General features: G+C 47.2%; 13 protein-coding genes across 13 annotated transcripts; 7 read left to right on the top strand and 6 right to left on the bottom strand.

Annotated features, from left to right (window-relative positions):
* Positions 1-119: 119 nt before the first annotated feature.
* F4817DRAFT_369149 (uncharacterized protein) lies at positions 120-1619 on the top strand (the record flags this gene model as incomplete). The annotated part of the gene is made up of 2 exons (XM_049307321.1): positions 120-540; positions 628-1619. 2 exons carry the CDS (start codon positions 120-122, stop codon positions 1347-1349), a joined length of 1143 nt encoding a protein of 380 aa, XP_049154441.1. The 3' UTR covers positions 1350-1619.
* Positions 1620-1759: 140 nt separating this feature from the next.
* On the top strand, positions 1760-3129 carry F4817DRAFT_352147 (uncharacterized protein). The gene has a single exon (XM_049305200.1). The coding sequence runs from the start codon at positions 1915-1917 to the stop codon at positions 3007-3009; it is 1095 nt and encodes a 364-aa protein (XP_049154440.1). The 5' UTR covers positions 1760-1914; the 3' UTR covers positions 3010-3129.
* Positions 3130-3196: 67 nt separating this feature from the next.
* Positions 3197-4531, bottom strand: F4817DRAFT_288785 (uncharacterized protein). Its single transcript, XM_049299644.1, has 2 exons — positions 4332-4531; positions 3197-4003 (listed from the first exon to the last, which is right to left on the bottom strand). Exon 2 carries the CDS (start codon positions 3949-3951, stop codon positions 3385-3387), a length of 567 nt encoding a protein of 188 aa, XP_049154439.1. The 5' UTR covers positions 3952-4003; positions 4332-4531; the 3' UTR covers positions 3197-3384.
* Positions 4532-4902: 371 nt separating this feature from the next.
* F4817DRAFT_362055 (acyl-CoA N-acyltransferase) lies at positions 4903-5700 on the bottom strand (the record flags this gene model as incomplete). The annotated part of the gene is made up of 3 exons (XM_049306476.1): positions 4903-5143; positions 5203-5529; positions 5591-5700. 3 exons carry the CDS (start codon positions 5698-5700, stop codon positions 4903-4905), a joined length of 678 nt encoding a protein of 225 aa, XP_049154438.1.
* A 256-nt stretch (positions 5701-5956) lies between these two features.
* F4817DRAFT_288762 (uncharacterized protein) lies at positions 5957-6668 on the top strand. The gene is made up of 2 exons (XM_049299643.1): positions 5957-6161; positions 6236-6668. The coding sequence occupies exons 1-2, from the start codon at positions 6054-6056 to the stop codon at positions 6449-6451; spliced, it is 324 nt and encodes a 107-aa protein (XP_049154437.1). The 5' UTR covers positions 5957-6053; the 3' UTR covers positions 6452-6668.
* On the bottom strand, positions 6609-7273 carry F4817DRAFT_288759 (ribosomal protein L36-domain-containing protein). Its single transcript, XM_049299642.1, has 2 exons — positions 6903-7273; positions 6609-6779 (listed from the first exon to the last, which is right to left on the bottom strand). Exons 1-2 carry the CDS (start codon positions 7155-7157, stop codon positions 6690-6692), a joined length of 345 nt encoding a protein of 114 aa, XP_049154436.1. The 5' UTR covers positions 7158-7273; the 3' UTR covers positions 6609-6689.
* Positions 7274-7375: 102 nt separating this feature from the next.
* Positions 7376-9604, bottom strand: F4817DRAFT_352142 (threonine dehydratase I). Its single transcript, XM_049305199.1, has 2 exons — positions 9172-9604; positions 7376-9096 (listed from the first exon to the last, which is right to left on the bottom strand). Exons 1-2 carry the CDS (start codon positions 9370-9372, stop codon positions 7567-7569), a joined length of 1731 nt encoding a protein of 576 aa, XP_049154435.1. The 5' UTR covers positions 9373-9604; the 3' UTR covers positions 7376-7566.
* A 259-nt stretch (positions 9605-9863) lies between these two features.
* F4817DRAFT_288725 (hypoxia induced protein conserved region-domain-containing protein) lies at positions 9864-11008 on the top strand. The gene is made up of 3 exons (XM_049299641.1): positions 9864-10049; positions 10154-10221; positions 10315-11008. The coding sequence occupies exons 1-3, from the start codon at positions 10009-10011 to the stop codon at positions 10827-10829; spliced, it is 624 nt and encodes a 207-aa protein (XP_049154434.1). The 5' UTR covers positions 9864-10008; the 3' UTR covers positions 10830-11008.
* Positions 11009-11186: 178 nt separating this feature from the next.
* F4817DRAFT_362052 (TLD-domain-containing protein) lies at positions 11187-13079 on the bottom strand (the record flags this gene model as incomplete). The annotated part of the gene is made up of 2 exons (XM_049306475.1): positions 11187-12947; positions 13017-13079. The coding sequence occupies 2 exons, from the start codon at positions 13077-13079 to the stop codon at positions 11187-11189; spliced, it is 1824 nt and encodes a 607-aa protein (XP_049154433.1).
* An 848-nt stretch (positions 13080-13927) lies between these two features.
* F4817DRAFT_352136 (uncharacterized protein) lies at positions 13928-14541 on the top strand. Its single transcript, XM_049305198.1, has 2 exons — positions 13928-14210; positions 14270-14541. The coding sequence occupies exons 1-2, from the start codon at positions 13976-13978 to the stop codon at positions 14317-14319; spliced, it is 285 nt and encodes a 94-aa protein (XP_049154432.1). The 5' UTR covers positions 13928-13975; the 3' UTR covers positions 14320-14541.
* Positions 14542-15137: 596 nt separating this feature from the next.
* Positions 15138-16781, top strand: F4817DRAFT_352128 (Oxysterol-binding protein). The gene is made up of 3 exons (XM_049305197.1): positions 15138-15315; positions 15379-15756; positions 15819-16781. Exons 1-3 carry the CDS (start codon positions 15232-15234, stop codon positions 16608-16610), a joined length of 1254 nt encoding a protein of 417 aa, XP_049154431.1. The 5' UTR covers positions 15138-15231; the 3' UTR covers positions 16611-16781.
* On the bottom strand, positions 16782-19139 carry F4817DRAFT_352126 (putative MFS transporter). The gene is made up of 6 exons (XM_049305196.1): positions 18586-19139; positions 18425-18488; positions 17615-18351; positions 17347-17553; positions 17039-17237; positions 16782-16979 (listed from the first exon to the last, which is right to left on the bottom strand). Exons 1-6 carry the CDS (start codon positions 18787-18789, stop codon positions 16861-16863), a joined length of 1530 nt encoding a protein of 509 aa, XP_049154430.1. The 5' UTR covers positions 18790-19139; the 3' UTR covers positions 16782-16860.
* Positions 19140-20930: 1791 nt separating this feature from the next.
* F4817DRAFT_320539 (L-PSP endoribonuclease family protein Brt1) lies at positions 20931-21444 on the top strand (the record flags this gene model as incomplete). Its single annotated transcript, XM_049301197.1, has 3 exons — positions 20931-21092; positions 21155-21312; positions 21378-21444. 3 exons carry the CDS (start codon positions 20931-20933, stop codon positions 21442-21444), a joined length of 387 nt encoding a protein of 128 aa, XP_049154429.1.
* Positions 21445-21631: the final 187 nt, after the last annotated feature.

The raw sequence follows: 21631 nt of genomic DNA, 5'->3' as shown, positions 1-21631 counted from the left end.
GCAGCTTCTACGATTATTGGAGAATTGCCCCTAAAGAATTTGAAATTAACCACCCTTATCACCCCCTTTGGTTGAAGCATACGGTCTTATAGTCCCATATCCCAGTCCCGACTTCCACAATGCGAGGGCCTTTTGGTACCTACGCCCTTGGAGCGTTCTTTGGAGGACTGCTTTTTGTGGGAGCCAAAGCGCAAATGAAGGTTAGCAGCTTTGATGGCCCCGTCACCAAGGAAGAGCTGAAATCATTCAACGACTATGTCGTTACCCTGAAGCCTGCTACCGACAATAAGGGGAATCAATGGGTGCAGGGCCATAGCGGAGAGCAGACAAAGGCAATGGGCCTTGTCTATCAGATGGCCGGACAACAAGAAACGCTAGACCATATGCTTCGTTTCTGCGATGCGGTTTTGTCGGAGAGAAATGACCTAGCAAAGGCCCCAGTTGGCCAGCACAAGATTTGGACGGGCGGAATCGATCCTGTCTGGCCGAACGATGTTACTAAGAAACCAACCCAAACTGGCGGAGGGAGAAGGCGACCCTGTCGGACACCTGGCTAGCTGTGCTTACCTCATATTAAAGACGAACGAGCTTCATAATCAGAAGGTGACTATCGGCAATCCTCATAAGTATGGCGCTACCTATATGGATCGAGCCGGGACCTATCTCAAGCAGGCGGATTTCTCGATGAGCAACAATATCTTAAAACGATTACTGGGTCTTTCGAACGGAAACAAGATGTACTTTGCCAAGGACTCGCCTATATGGGCGGGAAACCAGTCCCGTGGAATCAACAGATGATGTTCAACTATGCGTTCATGAATCTCTGCAGCGCACATAGGATCCTCAACGACAACCCTGAATTGCTCGGGAAGTACAAGTCGATCCTTACTGCTAGCATAGATTGGTTCTTCCACGGAGGTGGTGTGCAGACCAAGAAGAGCAAGAAAGGCAGCACCGTCTACGACTGGTGCTATACTGTACTAAGAACGACCGGCGAGGACTCGAATCATGGCGCGCTCGACGTTGCCGGGTTTTACCGTACTTACATCGACGGCAACTATGACATCACGGCCGACCAGATGAAGCCGTTCGCCAACATGTTTGTTGATGTCATGACTCTAGGAAAGGAGAAATATGTAGGGACTGTAGACGGCAAAACCGACGGCGACGGCCATGCCAAACCCACCAAAAATATTCGCAGTGGTTACCTCTTTCTAGCTGAATTCTGGTTTGATGCTTGTAAGAGCATGATGTCGGCTGATTTATCGGTCGGTGGTAAAGGAACTGGAAGTGCTGATGGATTTTCCCGTTTCCTGTGGGTGAAGAATCAGCGTGCTAAGGCGAAGTAAATAAACGATAGCAAGATCGTTTGTAGCTACTACTTATCTTCCACATATTAGCGAGTGACACACTCAGTTGGAAGCAAGTTGGGTATTATAGTCCTATCTACACTTCTAAATAACAAAAGAGGAAGAAACATTTATTTCGGCCAATCCCGGTTGATAATCTAGTTTATTTCATAGCATCGTGAATACTAGACTATGGAGTTAATACTGTGCTTATATATATAGGTTATATCTAATATCTAACGAGATCAAGATGTCTGTATTATAGTAAATGGTAAAATATTTATTTTGTCCGTGAAACAAAGTCCCGTTACACATCTACAGTTTCTAGAGCAAGTCCTAAATGTTCCTGGAAGTCCTAGCTACTAAAAGGGATCGTAACCCCTGTCATACCTTGGCATGTGTATAAACCTACCACTTTAAACTTCCGGACATCAACTTACCCTTTTCCAACGTGCGTATCTACGAGGTATTTATATATATCATCTAGGTACTGCACAGGCTGCTTTTATATTATTTATTCCAGTAAAATCAATCATACAGGGAATTAACCTGCCGTACTGGCAGCATGCGACGTGCCTCAATGACCAAGCGTCAAGTATGCTTTATAGTATGTATCCTCCCTTGCGCAGCAGTATACTACTGCCTAAAATACACCCTGCGCGCCGTCGAAGAAACCCTCGATGTCGTATACAGCGCCCAACAACGCCACCGCATTAAGACGCGCAAGCGTCCTAAATCAAAGCCTCTAGCTGTAATCCCGTCCGTGTCTAAGGGAACATCCGCTTCCGCCCCCACCAAAACTTCCTTCCTACACTTGCCCCCGGAGATCCGCCTCATGATATACCGCCTGGTCCTCGGGGGCCCGGCCATCATGCAAGTCCGCCCCACGTACTCGGTGCGCGGCCCCCGCCCCAAGACATGGGCGTCTAGACAGGGGATCCGCGACGACGCAGACGAGCCGAGCAAGGCGCTCCGTCTAACCATTGGTCTCGGCGGCTCGCCTCTGCGCCAACTAGTCTCGCCGCCGCGCGCCGGGTGCGTCGTCTACGGATGCGTGTCGCAGCTGATCTGCGGCGAAACGCACTACTTCGCCCTAACCCGGCACCGCCGCGACGAAACCGTGTACTACACGGACCTGATGCGCACCAGCCGCGTCGTGTACGGAGAGGCTTTGGACTTGCTGTATGCGGAACACACAATTTCGCTGTTCGGCGTGGAAATGGCGCGGTATTTCTGCCGCAACGCTAGTCCGGAGGGCATGAAGCGCATACGCTTTGCGCATGTGGCGCTTATCATCCCGTCTTCAAGTTGGAATTCCCCGTTGCAGAAGAAGAATGTTAAGGATACTATGAAATTACTACGGGACTCGCTGCCGCATTTAAGACAGCTGGATGTCGAGGTAGCGGTGACGTGGGGGCAGCCGAAGAACGCGGGACGTTTCTGGAGCTGGTTGACGGGTGATGGTGTGCTGGGGCAGTTTAGCGGGCTGGAGAAGTTTGTGCTGAAGGCGCCGGTGTATTTGCCGTTTACGAGGCGGCCCTATGGGAACTGGGCGGCGTGGACGCCGCAGTATGAATTGCTGGAGTCGTGGGATGATGGGGAGTATCAGGCGTTGAAGGCGAGGGTAACGAGTTCGGATGAGGCGGTGGCATCCTCTTGAATTATTGTTTGGATCTGGTATCTTTGGCATGCATTACCCCTTACGAATTAACAATAATGCGTTTAGAGGCGCTGTATGCTGGATCATCACATTAGAAGCCTACGCTATCTATTTGAGGAATTATGTTTTGATTATTTAATTAATGATTGAGATATATATACATGCATATCGTCACGTTCATAAACCCATTCGTAAAATGGTAGTTACATAATATCCGTAACCTCATTGTCAATGGATATTCCAGCCCTTCCTCAATAGTCTTTTCGTCAAGCAAGAGGTCGTATGTATAGCATGGCCACCTTTCATCGACCAATTATCCCTAAAGTACTATACGGTACACCGTCTACCGTCACAAGTATTCTCTTACTTCGTAGTTTAATAATGCCCCCTTGAATGTCTCCGAACATCACTCGACCTCCGATAATCTCTTCCGTCAGAATAATACGTCGCGGGCGGGGCTCTCGGACTCCTGCTCCTGTGCTGCTCAACATAGACCGGCCTAGTTACGCTTACGATCGACGTGCGGCGCGGACTGTGATGGGAATGGCGGGAGCGTGATCTATGACCATGTGTTTCCCGCGGATACCGCGTGGAGCTGTGGTGATGGTGCGAAGACGGCGGCTTCTCGTTATCTGGCTCGAACGTAGTACCCCATGCCCCTGGGTTGCGGTAGTTGATACACGAGCGGATGATCCACAGTAGTATGAGGAACCCGGCGATAGAGCCGATAACTATGCCAGCGATGGCGCCGCCCGAAAGGGTGTGCGATGATTCGCCGTCGGTTTGTGCGACGACTGTCGTAGTGCTCTGTTGACGGGCAGTGAGGACCTTGGAGATTGCCTCCGGGAGAGTCCGTGTCGGGTTGATGTGTTCGAGCTCGCGAGCTAAGATGCGACCGATAGATGAGCCATCTGTGGCCGGCGCTGGTAAAAAGGGGGCCATGATGGGGTAGTTTGCCTCTAGTTAGGTAATTCCTAAGGCTCAACAACTTATGCTAGGATAGACCTCGCCGTCAGGAACGTGGCGTGGGCTAAGTTAGAGTTTGACGTATGCAGAAACTAAAAGGGGGACGAGTAAGACATGAGTCGTGAGAAGGAGAAGGGCAGGTTGAGTTCAAGTAGTGAGGACGACCATCTCGATTCTCGCAGCATATCATACACAGAAGACGACAAACGATGACGCCATGGCTGCGAAAATGTAACCTGATATGCTACCATGCTAAAGTGTGCCTGGACTAGTAGTAACTAAGAAGGTTGGGATGGTATCTGCTATCTGGGTAAATGGTGGTAGTGTAAGCTCATCCTTTCTCGCCATTATCTTACCATCTTTACTCTATGCGTAGATAGTGCTTAGGAATTTTGCCGAGGAGGCATTCTTGATATGTGCTTACTATTCCATTTCCTTGCTCGTTAGCATCTGGCGCGAACGAAAGCTCCGGCGAATTCGGCATTGCTATTGGTCCATTCGACCCCCTCACCGTCGCGAGGCTCTCGAGCGGTCATTATGATGTAAACTCAAAGGAAGCGGGGTGAAATATCCTGCTGTAAGACTGATACCAATTCTGGCGGATTTAAATCGAATTCTTTTTTAGATAACTCCCGTGTTCGACATGTGTATATTAGATATCGTATTCGTATACCAACATGATATCACCCTATGGCCTTACATATCACATGCAACAGCTGATCGGGAACTGGATAATTATTTTATTCTCTGTACATTGTTAGTGATACGATTTAGTTCTTTAAGGATCCCACGGACGTACGCAAAAAACTAGCCGTGGTCTCAAAAATTACTTATATCGTATTATGTCCGGATCTAGGTATAAGTTAGCCTGGAATGTTCCTAACGATGTGACCCTACACTGATAAAATTCCCCTGTTACCTTCGTGCTCAGGCGGATTGCTCCCTCTTGACGGCTTTACTCATGATAACATAGTCGGGGATAAATTCCTTGCCGAATCGTAGCTTCCTCGGTTCTGGTGATATCTCGTCTTTCTCGAAACCCAACTTCTTATAGAAAGCAAACGCTCTCTGATTGCTTAAAAAGCAAGTAAGCATGACTTTTTCAATAGGAGGCGTATTAACAGCGATGCTCTCTAGGAATCCCATGAGTGTCTTGCCTAGGCCAGTTCTATAGAACGTAAGTACGTAGTTGGCACAACAGGCAATGAGAATTAGTTGGCAGTATACCCTTGTAGCTCTGGCTTGAGATGGATCTCGTAACAGTATACAACGGGCTCGCCTTCTTCATATGTAGGCATTAAAGATGTGAAGCCGCGGACACTTCCCACGATATCCTTGACTAGGATATACCTCAACTCAGGGGATTTCATCTCAGCGAGCTTTTTACCCGGCTTCCACCCGACTGATGAAGATTCATAATCGGCTCGGCTAGTCTCTTCAACTAGCTTGAAGCACGCGTCGAGGTCTTCATCACTCAAGTTACCCGAGCTGGTAAGGCTGAGCGGGAACTTGTCTTGTGTCTTTGGGTTGATCCACTCAGGCCATGCAGGGTTACTGGCGCGTATATATATTAATGACTGGATTTTCTTGTGATGAGTCTAAAGGAAATATTTACCTGGGGTATAGGTGCTCCTTAATGAAAGTATCGTCATCCTTCCGGTTTGCTCTCTCAATAGGGTTCGTAGCAGCACGTCTGCGCTTAACACTCCGCTCAAGGCCCTTCATCTCCTAGTCTCAAACGCTGGTACGGTCGGTGAAAATTGCAAAATCCCACAAGCTGCGTTATCATCATGCGTATAGTAAGACTGAAGTAGTATTTATTTAATATTTCTTCTTCACACGTTTAGAAGTAACATTTTTGCGAACGTTGGTGTCAAGATACGTATTAGGAGTTGCGACGCGGCTTATGTAAGTTACACGTCTAAAGCCATAAGTTTCCAATGCCTGGAATATCTCTTATCTCCCTTATCTCGGCCCTGATGCAACAGGTTAATTGCATAATAATCTGCAAGTTAGTGATAGATTAACTATTCGAATTTCGTATCAACTCTCGATTATCAGTTTCAATCTCCCTTCTCATGCGCCTCATTCAAGGTAGATCGAGTCTGCGCTCTGCCATTGCCGTCCGAGACTATGCGACTAGCTCACCAAAGGGTCGGCTAGGCGCAGCTCTGAGTTTGGACCATGTATGTCTATTCTTATTCTCTTGAATCTCTCTATATTTTCATCTTGACCTAAAAGCTAATGAATGTCCACATAGTTCCTCTTACGTTCACGCGCCCTATCCCTCTATCGTAGTATAATCCGCGGTACGAGGCAAATTGGTGACCCGACTACTCGCGCCGAGACACGCAATTTTGCACGCGGAGAGTTCGAGCGGCATCGCAATGTCACGGATATAAATCATATACGCTATCTCTTATCGACCGGCAAGACGGAATGGGAGGGCATGGAGAGGTATATTGGGGGCATGTAACGTCATAATACATATGTGTGTTTATGGCAGCCTTCCTGTTATATAGACACCAAAGGTCATGGCTGGCGTTGACCATCCTAGGTTCCGATCCGGCGCCGGCTTTATAACGGTATACTCCCTAGTCCATCTAGTACATTGTATCGTACATACCGCGAGTCGCCAATAATAAGCGCAAAATTCAGAACACCCCGAAGTAATACCTTTATCGGCCCATTTAGAGGACTGTCTATCAATTTCTTTATCCTTGTCGTTGCTTGTGTCTTGGATTCGCGCTGCAGATGATGTAGAGGTAACCACGATGTCGCTTGCCAGCCTTTCTTCTCACGACCTATCGCAATTGTATGTTAGCAAATATCCATTGGAACCCATGTGTCTAGAACGATATCATCGTAGGCTATAGAAAAAGGGACTCTGTTCCAGACGCTCTGCTCCCTCATCCCTCATAACTGACCTTGCAGTGTTCACATCGCTTCTTGACTGAACTGTGAACCTTCATGCCTCTGGTCTGCTGCTGCGCGACGGCTTGAATCATCCTCGTTGCGTTCGTTATCGTCGGCGTGGGTCTTGCCGTCGTTCTCGGAGCTAGAACCGCTTGGGAGATGCTACGAGTGTGTTGATGTTCTCGTAGAATTTGTCGGGCTGCTGGTATCCGTGCCGCGCGAAGGGACAGCGCCCGAAGCGACGATATTAGAGAAGAGGCCGCCATTTCGAAGAGGAGGATTGGGTATCGCAATTGCCCTCTCCTAGAACTACCGTGTTTGGGATTTGTCGATGCAAAGTGTAAAATGTATGAATGTACATCCGATGCAGGGAAAATCCGATGTCGAATGATGTGGGGCAACCCAATGTCACGTCCTATTGGTTATTTCAGGGAATAGCATTTATATATATATCACATATATGTATCTAAAGGCACAATCAGTCTACGTTTATTACGTCGAATTAAATTAAAACGCTCTCCTTCTACTACGGACAAATTCAAATCTATCTTCCTTTAGGTATCATAACTTGCGTATGTCGGTTGGCTTCCTTGATCTAAAAGAAATCGTAATTATACCTCCCTATCGCCGATTCCACATATTCTCAATTTGCTAGTAGCATCTCATAGCTCCCAACTACTGCTCGCTCCTCAAGAACGTCTTGAAAATCGAACTTTGTGTGCGATCCTCCCATGGGTACCCGATCTTTTTGAATGACTTCTCTAAGTCGGTCACTTCTGATTCGGGGCATTGTATACCCGTCAATATTTTACCTATATCACTGCCGCCGTTTCTGTACTGAAATAGGCTGATGTTATATCGCAATTGTAAAGTTCCTAAGAACTTCTCGAGGGCGCCGGGACGTTCGGGGAAGTTAAACATGTACAACCTCTCATCTGCAACGTCGGACCGGCCCCCCACAAGGTAACGGATATGTGACTTGGCAAGCTCGTCACCTGATAGGTCTGTGGCCGTCATACCCGCACGGTTAATTCGGTCTATAAGGTCCTGGAGCTCTTGATCTCGTCCTGCTGCTCCACCTGTCAGTGATATACCAACTAAAATGTTGGCAATCTCATTGGTTGCGTAGCGGTAGGAGAACTCTGTCACAGCATGCGGCATAACGTGGTTGATCAATTCGGCGAAAGACCCCGGCCTCTCCGGGATGCTAACATGGAGCAAGGCCTCTTTACCCTCGCCGAGAGTAGCGCGCTCGGCCACGAAGCGCAGCCGGTCGAAGTTCATGTTCGCACCGCTTGTGATGGCTATGACGGATCGATTCGGGTTGCTGGACGGATTCGCTGACACCCACTTCTTCAATCCAGCAAGAGCTAGCGCGCCTGCTGGCTCTACGATAGAACGGGATTCTTCGAACACGTCTTTGATGGCAGCGCAGGTCTCGTCGGTATTCACTTCGACAATCTCGTCGATCACCTCTTGACATATCCTAAAGGTTTCTTCGCCGACTGTCCTAACCGCCGCGCCGTCGGCGAATAAGCCCACTTCCTTTAGAACCACTCGCTTGCCTTCCCGCAAGGACTGGACCATGGCATTCGCATCCTCGGCCTCGACTCCGATTATCTTAACGTGTGGTGCAATGCGTTTAACGTAAACGCCAATGCCTGCGATAAGGCCGCCTCCACCTACGCAACAGAATATTGCTTGGAGTTTCTGGATATTTGTCTGGCGTAGTAGCTCCATTCCTATGGTTCCCTGTCCAGCGATGACATAAGGGTCGTCGAAGGGTGGTATGTTGATCAGGCCGTGTTGCTTTTCCAGTCTCGCGCATTCTTCTTTAGCAGCGTCGAAGTCTTGACCGTGAAGCACCACGGCACCGCCTAATCTTGAAACATTTCTGTGCTTGATACTCGGCGTTCCCGAGGGCATAACGATAGTTGCCGGTATTTTGAGTAATCTAGCAGAGTAGGCCACTCCTTGGGCGTGATTTCCGGCGCTGCAAGCAACTACACCCTTCCAGCTCTGGCTTCGATCGAGATGGGCCATCTTGTTGTAGGCGCCTCGCAGCTTGAAGCTGAAGACGGGCTGCTCGTCTTCTCTCTTGAGTAAGACATTGCATTCGAGTCTGTTTGAGAGGTTCGTGGCATGTGTGAGAGAAGTCTCTTTGCACGCTTCGTATACCCTCGAGGTAAGGATCAGGCGGAGATACTAAGGACATGGGAAGCAACTATCAGTCATTCGTAGGCCAGGGCAAGTAGACACGATAAAGTGACAAAGACGAACATCAGGATGCCCATTGGGCAAGAGAAATTCCTGGGGAATGACTTCTTTTTGTCTACGCTCCGATGGCGGCGAGGGGTTTGCACTGTACTCTGTAAGAGACAGACCTGACGGCGAAGGGGTTCGTGGTCGAAGGCTATTAGTTCCGTTCCTGGCTCTCTCGGCCACTTCGATATCAATTGGATCAACTGTTGTTCCAGGCATATTGAAATACTTGAATGCCAGCAACTTCTACGGTATCAACAAAACAAGGGAGAGAATGATATGATAAATATAATAAATTGTGTCCAGCACCAAAATGATTTTAGACTTCTGATAGTGGGGCACTCCTCTGTATCGATTGGAGCTTACCTACCTAACCTACCTTGCAGGAGCTCTAGCGGGGTCCTTTACCCACCTAATCCTGATGCTTGCTGTAGTAGGTACCTACCTTAATCAGGCACCGGTAGGAGCGACTATAGCCTTGAGAGCTAGCTTCTCTAGGTGCCTGCCTATAGAATCTATAGAAGTGGAAGCCTTTCTCCAAAGAATGGTGGGGCTCTGATGGCATCTTTGGTAATAGGGAAGGTGTATTGAATCCTACGCTTTATGATATGTACAAAGAAACTAGTCTATCTTATCGTCTTATCGCCTTATCCGGCGGCACATTACGTACACCATGCCGAGAGTTAAACAATTAGGTCGATATGTATCATTAAACCTTCAACCTCGAATTTGCGCAAACCGGCTCAACCTAGGCCGGTGTATATTTAAGCCATCCGCTGGTACGGGTCCTTCGTAACCAGGTCACCGGAATTCAAGATCTAGGCAGCCAATTCGCCTGTAAAACCCGACTTCAGCATGGCAGACAGATCTATGCCCTCGTCCTTCGACGACGACAGGTGCCCCTCCCCCTCACCCGCTCCTCTCCCTCTTCTTCTCTCCACCACCACACACGAACACATACCGGGGTTGCTAGATATTTAGCTTACGAAGGCATAACTAGGGAATACAATGAAACCGGGTTCCAGAAGATCGGCCGCAAACTGCGAGAGGAGCCTCTAATCCCTCTCGGTACGTCATTCTCCCACACCAACCACACTACCCATTCTTCCAAATCTCAGCGCAATGGACTTAAAAACTAAACAATTATCCTGTAATGAACAGGAACCCTCCTAACCACCCTCGCCGTGTACAACGCCTGGCGCGCCATGCGCCGCGGCGACCACGCCCAAGTGCAACGGATGTTCCGGGCGCGCATCGGCGCGCAAGCCTTCACAGTCATGGCCATAGTCGCGGGAGGCACCTACTACGGCGCGGACCGGGAGAAGCGCAAAGAACTAATCAAACTCGAGGCGCAGCAGCGCGCCGAGGAGCGCCACCAGAAGTGGCTGAAGGAGCTTGAGGTCCGCGACGAGGAGGACAAGCATTTGAAGGCGGCGATGAAGCGCCGGCAGGACCGAATACAGCAGCGGCGGGCGGAGGAGCGGGGGCGGGTTGCTGTGGAGGAGGGGAAGACGGGTTCAGGGGTTGGAGAAGAGGAGGAGAAGAAGGATGGTGGGTCGAATGTGCTAGGTGCTCTGTCGAGTGCTGGTGGTTGGTTTGGAACGAAGAAAAGCGAGAATCCGACGACATCTGAGCAAAGTAAGGCCCGAGAGGGGGGTTCGGAAAAGAAAGCTTAAATGGAAACCGCCGGGCTGTGACATGCATTATGAAATTTGCAAGTGACTATTCTCGGTTTCGGTTCAAAAGGAAATATTTTGTACCAAACTTGATCAGGACCGGAAGGCTACCTAGGGAGGAGTACATTTAAGAGCAAAAGATTGAAAAGTCATCTCGATAGGCTATCCGAAAGGAGCCTATGCATACGCTATACCATTGTATATATTAGCTAACATCACGTCTCATCGTATAAATGGCGGCATTGGAAAGGGTTGTGCACGAAGCATAGAATTTGGATTCTCTTCTCGCATATAACAAAACTGATAACCATAGTAAATGCTGTATTCATCCTAACGCCGCTATAGCCTATCCGTAAATCAAGCCATTGACCCTCCGCTCCTATGTGCGCCGATTAGCCCAGCCATCTCTAGCAGTGTACGATCAGTAGCGATATCTCTCGTGCCCAAGTTTACTCTCCTCCTGGATTCGGCCTCGCGGGCTTCCCATTCCCAGTGCTCCCTTTGTACCCTTGCCTCTTCATCACCACCGCAGCCCCATACCTCGATATCGTCGATATCGAAGCGTTCCTGGAAGTCGTACTTCCGGGATGTGCTGGTCGCGAATGCGCCGCCGCGGGAAGAGTGGTCGTGTGTGAAGACACCAAACTCGAAGCTTGAGTCGATGACAAGAGACACGGGCCCTAATTTGTGTAGCGACTCGTAACGCGACGACTGGCTTTTCTTGGGGTGTGGACAGCCGAAGCTAATCCCGGGATGAGCTGCCGGTGCCTTTTGAAACGCCACATAGTCACGGTTTAAGGTAGATGCCGGGAAGACGTCGTGAGTTGGCGCAAGCTGGAATAGGAGTGTCTCTTCGTCTCCGAAGCACTCCTTGTGTGTATATCGCCACGGCTGCCTGACAAGTGCTCCGAATACCAAGCGATCGCGGTCCGCTGGACTTCCGTTCGGGAATCTCTTGGAAGGTAGGGTATCATGAAAGGCGTCTTCTAATCTATTGCCACTTGGTGGGTCTGAAAGCCTAGTACCAGATACTAGGAGAATCGTAGGCGCACGCCAGTTGAAGACCTTTGACTCAAAGCTACCCATTGAGTATCCTGACTTTGAGCCAGAATACAGCAAGCGTAGCCGCCGGAATAATTCGTTCCCATTAATGAAGAAGGAAAGTTGAGATAGAATGCTGAGGTTTAGAATGTCGCTCTTATCTTGCAATAGGGGAGGCCGTACTATCGCAGACGGCATGGCGCTGGGCACACTATCCTTACGTTTTGAGAAGTCGAGGTTCTTGGAAAATAGGAAGTGCTCAAACAAGGGATTGAAACCATTGAAAAGAAAAGGCAGATTTGACGGAAGGGTCCTGTTAAACTGGGCGTAGGTGATACCAGGGGATTTCTCAACATCTACAAAGGCCGACAGGATATTCTCAGCCGTCGCTCTCAAGTCTTCGAGTTCCTCGCCCGTGACCCTATCGGCGTAGCTAGAGATGTTATCTTGCGCATCTAGTGGAGAGACTAGAAGCAGTAACATGATTAGTTTTCTGAGATTGTCTGCTGGGATCATAGCTCCGTGTGTGGTAGCGGCGTGAGAATCGCCCGTCTTGAAAGCGTCATTGATATCGAGTGAGTCCAACGCAGCTAGAACAAGCTCGTCATCCTCCGCCGTATCATCATCCAGATCATCGCCAGCCTCGTCAATAGCAAAGCCGGAGGCGTGTCCATTGGAGGATGGTTGCGATAAACCTGCATCACGCTGCTCAGTATCGATCTCGGATAGCTTCCGATCGTACACGGCCAAGCTCTTAAACAGCAATTTTCTCCTGCTGCTAGCACTTTTAGTTAAGACCTTGGTGTAGCGCTCTGTCATTATAACCACGACCATGGTCATCTGCTCGATGCCGAGTATAACTGGTGCGTCACTGAGAAATGGAAAGGCGCCAATGTAGGTCAACATATGGAACAAGACAGGCGAGACGGCGAGGATGTCTGGTAGCTCCAGAAAGCGAGTAATGGTGTCCTCCTTAAGGTAACGCACATTTCGCTCGTTATCAGCAAGGGATCTGAAGTTATCCTTAAAAGAATAGAGCTCTATTGGCTCGAAACATTTACGAGCGAACTTATTGGCCTATTTAGTTGATGTCATGTTAGCTTTGAACGGGAGCTTTAAGATGCGGTGTAGCCAGAATATCCGTACCAGGTGTGTCCTAATTTCCTCTTTAGAGGGAGGCTTGGCCTCATCTGACAGGGTCTGTCCCATGATTTCTCCTTGAAGAAAGCGAAGCCATTCCAAGGGAAGAATACATGTGTTTTGAGGATAGGTATGAAATATATATAGGTAAGGTGAGGATGAGATGTCGGTATGCGGTCCTACCGCCTGTAGATAAAGATAAAGTATTGAATTCAGCACTAAAATCAGGCGTTCGGGAGTCCCACTCAGCTACATAGATTGGTATTGCTAGGTGCATCTACCTATAAATGGCGGGGTGATCACTGAATGCCACGCTAGAATCGTATGACGTATGGTACCTGTACTTACCTCACCCAGCTGTATACATTACCTTGGACCACTACCTATGTATTCTATATCATCACTCAACAGATCATTAGACCGAAACCTTTTCAATACTTAAAGTTGAAGTGAAATGCGCTCGGAGTATCATAGCATGTGAGTCAACTGATAGAGATATCTCTTTTTCATCTCGACTCTATTATTCGAACCGCAAGAGGTTATAGCACTTAATCCGGAATCCTGCTAGCACGTACGCAAAAACAACAACTATAAATTCTAAAAATACCTAATCACAATACGCACAAACCTGTCAATGTTCACTTTGTTCAGTCAATGTTTCGAGCCGTGTTAGTTATTGTAGTCCCAAGTTTTGTCCCTTTGTAAGTCAGACTTGATAAAGTGGATTATATTCCAACATATCACAAAGGGCTATAGCTATCCCCCAATGCTACTCATGGTCATTCGTACTATTTTCGTACAATTAGATTAATACATACAAGAGGGTCAAACGTGTCTTTGTCGCTGTTGTGATGTATATATACTGCCGAGGTTCGAGCACGCTTGTGTGGCTTGTCTTTTTAAATTCCAGTAATTAACATCAATCCTTTTCGGAATATAATATTCATTAATACCTATTCATCATAATGCGTGTTCCTTATAGTATTATTTTCGGCTTCATCGCCGCAAGTCGGGCGTGGCCCACTCCTTTCCCTGATGGCAATCTTAATACGGACTTTGCTCCCGGATCGAACCCCAGGAGGAATCCATCCGAGGTTATAAGTCAACTTCAACAACTAATAGAGAAGACATGCCATAATGCTTGTCTGGAACTTTTCCCTGACGAGGGGGCCAATCACGAAGCCTGTATGAATATATGCCGTAAGTCGTCTCTTGTCCCTTTCTTTAGCTACTCAGGTCTAATCACTATTACTTAATAGATCACAAGCAATCCGACTCCGATAATACCAACCCGGATTCGGGTATGTAAAGTCTGTGATGAGCGTTCCAATCGAACCAAGGCAATGCGTTTCGAACATCATGGCACTGCTGTAAACGGCAGCCAGTATTTATGACTTACGATTTAAACGTCGGGTTTCTTATTTTGGTTATACCACGGAGCATCTTCAGTTTATACATTATTTGTAGCGTATAAGTATCATCATGTACTTAAAGATTTAAATTAGTAGGCGTATAGTATGGATCTATCAGTAGTTATAAGCTCAATTCTTAAGCTCGAGAGTAGGACTTTACGACTATCTTGAGAGTGCGTGGCGATAAAGAGCTTCAAAGTTCAAATGTTTATCTTTAAGGATGTTTTTACCTTTAAAGATCAGACTTGTTCAATGTGTAACTAACACTAAAAAGTACCAAGAAGTACGGTATCTAACTTGCTTCAGCCACAGTCACGCACCCCTGAAAGTCTAGACTTTCTTTATATGCACGGTAAGTCTTGGTGTCCGTGTCCCTGGGATATCCCCAGCAGATGCAACCCAAATAAATGGCCAGGGCAATCGATGTTATCTCAAACTCCACCCAAATCCACCTTCACATGTCCCCGTTTTGGCCTATGAAGCAGACAACGTCTCAATTCCCCCCCGTGTAAGAAACAAGAGTGGCTAGCTACTCACTCGGGATCTAAGCCCTGCATATGAACTTTATCATGTAGTATTAAACTTAATAGCTAAATAAACGCCAGACAAGCAACGAAACATCTTTTTATTTCTTTTTTTCGTTTACTCCTTTTCTCGTTTTCTTGCCAACTATCTTGACAACAATCTCTCTAGAGGAGGGTTTACTTTCTAATCGCCGTGCGTCTCAATAAACAATACGATATTACTTAGGAATATAATCAATCTGCTCGGTCGGATATAATATACAAAAAAGCGACGAGAGATCAACCATGTCTCTAACTATCGCCCCTGTTAAATGTGAGGACAAGATAGATGAGCAACATCATAAATCAGCATGGTTTCAATTCATGAAGGTATGACTCTAGGTTCCTATTCTGTTTAGCTACTGAATTGTCTCGCTGATTCTTATTGTCTAGTCTGTCGCAACATTTAGGGGGGATCTCACGTCATTGACGGCGCCGCCTTTCCTGCTTGCTCCTTGGTCTATAGTCGAATACAGCGCATACTGGGCTGAGCACCCACGTCTTCTTGTATCCCCCGCAAGAGAAGAGTGTCCCAAAAGAAGAGCCCTACTAGTTCTTCAGTGGTTTCTAAGCACTCTGAAGCAACAGCATGCAAGCAAGGACGAAAATGGCAAAAGAAAAAAGCTGAAGCCCTTGAACCCATTTTTAGGGGAGATATTCTTAGGCAAATGGTTAGACGACGCTGGAACGACCCATCTAGTAACCGAGCAAGTCAGCCATCACCCTCCAACAACTGCGTTCCGAATCTGGAACGACGCGCATGGCGTTAGGGTAAGAAACCTCAAATCTGTAATTAGATGCTTCTCGTTGACACTCTGCTGACGTACAACTAGCTTGAGGGCTATGTCTCACCGAAAGCCTACTTTTCGTCCACGATAAATATAGAACGACAAGGATATAGTGTCTTACACATCGATAAGTACAACGAAGACCACTGGATTACGATGCCAAAAGTCCATGTCGAAGGGATTGTCACTTTCCAGATAGCCCCAGAGCTCAGTGGCGTCTCCTATATCCGTAGCTCCTCGGGCTATACGACACGTGTCAACTATTCTTCTAAAGGCTGGATAAAGGGCAAAAGCAACTCATTTACCGCCACTATATACCCGGATAACGATGAAAGCAAACCCCTATTCATCGTAGAGGGCCGATGGAGCGATTCATACGCCATTAAAGACGGCAATGGGAAGGTGCTGGAAACTGTTGATCTGACCTCGCTGCGGAGGACACCACTTCAGGTCGCCCCAATCGAATCGCAACACCCCCTTGAATCTAGACGAGCGTGGAAGCCTGTTGTCGACGCTATCAATGCAAACGATATCTTCACGACTGGACACGAGAAGAGCAGGATTGAGAACGCGCAGCGCGCGCTACGGAAAATGGAAAAGGATGCGGGTGAAACATGGACGAGGCGGTACTTCACCCAAGTCGAGGAAGATCCTATAGCGGAAAAGCTCTCAGTCAAGAGTAAATCCGCACCGGCTGATGGGCCTAACCGAATGATCTGGAAATTTGATGACGAAAAGTTCAAGAGGATCACGGAAAACCAGCAAAATGGCATTAAGAGTCCTATCCGTCCTCGATTTGACTCTGGGGTTGGATTCTTGGAGATAGAAGAGGTATAGATTCGGGCTACAGCAACCATTGGGAGGCCATATTCATAGGAGTTTCAGCATGTTATTTTAGTAACGACTGCGTTGGTATACAGAGGGCTTGTTGATATTACGCTGGCGGGTTGGGTAAATAGGTGAAATTTTTCAAATATCCACGTCTGACTGGACAGACTCGTATTGGGTTATACAATAAATTATTTTATTCAATACTTTACGAAGGCTCAAAGACAAGCTCAGGGTGTGTTTAGGTGACCTTATGTTCTTACAAGAACCATCTAAACTCTTCGACTTCAGGACCATCTCTCAGCTGCAACGTTGATACATCCTTCGCGGTGAGATCCACGCCCTGTCGGCGGTTGCGACTTTTATTATCCCATAGCACTTTAACAATATGTCAGTACTGGCTACCTCAGGCGAGAATTTCGGGGGTTATGACTTACTGTAAAGACCTAGAGATCCCGCAACAAGACATCCAGTAGCACCAAAAGACGCGGTGGTGATTAGAGCAGGTAAGTACTTAGGCGCATCTTTCTCCTGGAATACGTTACTGGATACTAGCCCCATAAGATTCGCCAGGGGGACTCCAACCGAGGTCAACGTCAGACGTTCACCCTCGTGCGCCACATTGTTATTATACCACTAGCAAAAAGGTTAGATATCTGAAAATAGGAGCGCAACATTCAAGCCAGGTCCGGCTAGATTTGCTCGATAGTTCGCTACGTATGACCTCGCGAGGGATGAGACTTACAGCGCTTAATAGTACGGACGGCGCCGAAGTTCCCCAGCACATCATGAATGTCGCGAAATAGGCCACTCGAATCTGCGCATGAACGTCTGATATCGAAGCGTATATAATAAACCCGATGAACGTAAACGCGAAGCCGAGGCATACGAAGGGGAACCGGATTCGCAAGCCATCAGATGTAAAGGCTAGCACTAGTAACATAACCGCGCCCTATAAGCACATTAGAAAAGATGCATATATTAACCAGGGAACTTGCACGACTCGTTCTTACTGTGACATTAGGCGCAACGGTATATAGGTTGATCGTAACTGTATCGCTGACCAATCTCTGGACGATCTGGGGCAAGAATAGGGACACTGCCTGCAGAGGTACACCGAGACATATCTCAATGATCAGGAAGCCGTAAGTTGTCGGCCTCTTGAATATTTTCAGAGACTCCCTCAGGACGAACTTCTCATTAACGATAGAAGAACTGTCGATCTGTATACGGCGGTACGCCAGCGCCTTCTGCTCCTCGTTCAAAAACCGGGCCTCGGCGGCAGAACGGGGCAAATAGAAGAAAGCAAATATCGAAAAGCACACCGTAACACTACCCTCGACGATGAAAAGCCACCGCCAGGGGTGATCTATGAGCGTTGACTTAATCTGGAAGACACCAAAAGCAAGCAGCCCGCTAAAAGCGTTCGCGATATTAGACGCCGCGTAGAAGATAGCAAGACGACTCGCGAGTTCGCCGCGCCGGTAGAAAGTCGTCAGATAGTAGATGACAAGCGGGAAGAATGCCGACTCAGACATGCCCAGAAACCATCGCAGAGCAAACACGCCGCCAAAGTTTTTCGCCGCCGCGGTGAGGAGCGTGAGCGTGCCGAAGCAAAACATTAGAATAGGGAGGACGCGGGCTGGGCCGTATTTCTTGCCTAGCATAGCTAGTGGCGGCGCAAATAGGACGTAGGGGACAAAGAATATCCCGACGATCTGGTTGTACTGCCCCGGTTTGAAGTTCAGGTCTGCGATTGGGATGGGTAAGTAAGATATCTGGAGGAGATGTGCGATAGAGACGAGCTAGGTTGCTTTGCTTACCTTTGGATAGGCCGGCGGTCTGCGCATTTCCCAGGTTGCCTTTATCGAGGGCATTGAATAAATACTGAGAGGCGGATTATTAGCATGTATACGAGGACAAGAAGGTTGTTTTCTATGAAGCTAGAATAGGAGATTTGCGCCGGTTGCTTCCAAGAACTTACCATTACAGCTAGAACCGGTAGCAAACGAAGATCGAATTTGCGACAGAGTGCCCTCTCGGCGATAGGATCAATAATGTCCGTCGTTGCCTCAGAGACGACCACATGGCTTTCGACATCGTTACTGTTCCTACCGCTTGAGATGATATCCTTTTTTATCCCAGCCGAGTCCGACTTTGCGAGGCCGACGAACTTATCATCTGCCATGGTGAAGCGGTGTTGCAACTACAACTAGAGACCTGTAGAACGGCGGGTTCGAAGAAGACGGGCTCTGGAATGTAGATGTAACTATCACAAGCAGGGGGAAGTTTTTGGAGTTGGGTTTCGACTGGTCATATTAAAGAATAAAGATTGCCTATCTTCCTTCGCGTAATAACCATCCAATCCGTTCATCTTTTATATTCCAAGGTAACACCACGCGTCGTTATCTAAACTCCGGAGGAGATAAACGAGATAAACGAGATAAAATGAGATGTAGATACACCAACCCAATCAACGTCGCACAGCAGATCCTACTACGCTGGGATTAGAGGTCAGCCCATATCCTTGTCCTGGGCTGATATGGGGTTTGGCGGGTTTGATAAGACGCCTTACCTCATAAACAATATAATACATACATAGGTACCTAGGTCGTCAGGGGTATCCTGGGGTAATGGGGTTCGGTGGGGGTCTGGGGGTTCGGTGGGGGGGTTCTAGGTATAAGATATCTATGTACATAGTATTACTCCATAAAACTTATTCCTTTACCTACCTACCCGGGTGGGGGGGGTCCCAGGACAGTATGACTCTAGAATGTTGAAATGTACTATAATGTCAATTCGGGGAAAGCCTGTTAACAGAGCTGTACCAGAATTATATAGAATAATGATAACCTTACTTCCGATCCTTTCCGTAAAAATACACCCTCGCATTGACCATACATTCTAGCACGGGCCCCCCTTACAAGAATAATATTATAATCAAAATAGCCTCAATATCGTCGACTTTATACTGTTGCAGTAGGTGCTATTGTGGCCCTGAAATTAAAATAGGAAAGAGACTCTTGTGGAAGAGACAATGCTTGCAGAGATAAGAAAGACTGTTAGAGATAAGATGCTGTTGCCGTCGATACCAGGTGACTCTTGCCAGTATAATGAGGCTTGTCAGTACGGCTATTACACCTACCTCGTTACGTTGATTTTAATTCAATATAGTCAGTATAATAAGGCTTGTCAGTACGGCTATTACACCTGCCTTACCACGTTGATTTTAATTCAATATAGTCATTATAATAGCCCTTGAAAGCCTGAAGCACCTTGGCTGACCTGGAAGGAATAGGTGGCCTAACATACCTTATATAAGGTAATAGGTCACCTTCCCACACGCGTACGTAATGTAATGTAATGTAATGTAATGCCTCGTAGCCTAATTGAATAGCCCGTAGACTTGTATGACTTGTAACATGACTTGTAACATGACTTGTAATGATTCGAATCCCATCGTGACTTAGTAAAAAAATAAACGATCTCAAGCACCTTGAAATAAGAGGTGTTTGAGATGGCCTCTTTTTAATTTTTATTCAATATATATATATATCCCTTGGTGCACAATACCTATTAAATGAATATACTAGTAGTACCACTAGTATTATATCAGGGTGTATATCACGTTAGTGTCCCTATTATACGCATAACATGATTATATACCATATACACTCTGTTCGTGTAACCCCAGAATTGTGCAGCCAACACACTGTTGGAGACACAATACTGGTGGGGGGATAATACTGACCTAGCCTTACCAGACTATTATTTTTATTATTATATTTAAATTAAATCTAAAACCTTGGGGATATTTTTATTAAAATAATCAGAATCTCCAGGTCGAATAGTGTCCGATACAAAACGTGTGAGTCTCTATTGTTTAAATAAATTATGGTATATGATTTGAAGTATGTTGACAGATTGGTATCAGTCTGTCCTAGGACCCCCCCCACCCGGGTAGGTACTTAGATACATCTAGCCTAGGAATGGAAGCTACCTAGATGAGTGCAAAGTCATGTGCCAGGTACTGTTTTGTTTGGCTGCAATTGATACATCTAAGTAAGGTACCTAATGCACCTCATACAGCAAGTCCCAATGTCCGAACACCTCCGATATGGGGTACAGGTAGTGGAGTAACCCTTCCCCTCTCGGCTTGCATTGTGGAATATGTATTTAGGTAAACTTCCGTTGGAATTGCTTGAACTATATTTTACGCCTGGGAAGTTCCAAGCGACACGAACTCGAGAAAATATTGACCTGCAGAAAAATACCTCGGTAAACAGCCCTACATCAATAGTAGTCTTTCGAACGAACAAGGTATACGCCATGGCCGAAAAGACTCCCGTCCTTACGGATAAGGCACCAAAGCCCTTGGCTGGCATTTACAGCCAGGCCATCAAGGCCAACGGATTTGTCTTCGTCTCCGGAGCTGTTCCTATGGACGCCGCGACGGGAAAAATAGTCGACGGTGACATTCAAGCCCACACTGTAAGTTAGAGGACCGACCTTATTCCCCGTGAAACTTTGCTAATGGAGTGTCATCTATATAGCACCAGTGTATCAAGAACCTTGGTGCCATCCTTGAAGCGTCCGGCTCCGACCTCAACAAGGTTGTAAAAGTCAACGTCTTCCTCTCCGATATGGACAACTTCGCAGCCATGAACGAGATCTACAGCCAGTATTGGGGTGAAGTAAAGCCTTGCAGAACGTAAGTGACCGTCCACCAGACCATACCCAAAGAGAACATCTTTTATGGTAGCTAATCGCTCGTAGATGCGTTGCCGTTAAGACACTGCCACTCAATGTGGACGTCGAGATTGAGTGCACCGCAACTTACTGAACAGGGTCTCTTACCATAGTAAAATAATTGAGTGCTAGTTGAACATCATAAGTATCACGATGTCACTTAAACTGGAGGGGATAAAAATAGTCATGTATGTCTTAGTTTAATTACAAGACTTTTCCTCAGCACCTAGGAATATCAATCAGTGACACTTACAAGTATTATTCTACCTATTATTCCTATG

Source organism: Daldinia loculata (genome assembly GCF_022478755.1).
Source record: "Daldinia loculata strain CBS 113971 unplaced genomic scaffold F4817scaffold_82, whole genome shotgun sequence".
Taxonomy (NCBI): Eukaryota; Fungi; Ascomycota; class Sordariomycetes; order Xylariales; family Hypoxylaceae; genus Daldinia; species Daldinia loculata.
This window is presented reverse-complemented; position numbering and strand designations above follow the sequence as displayed.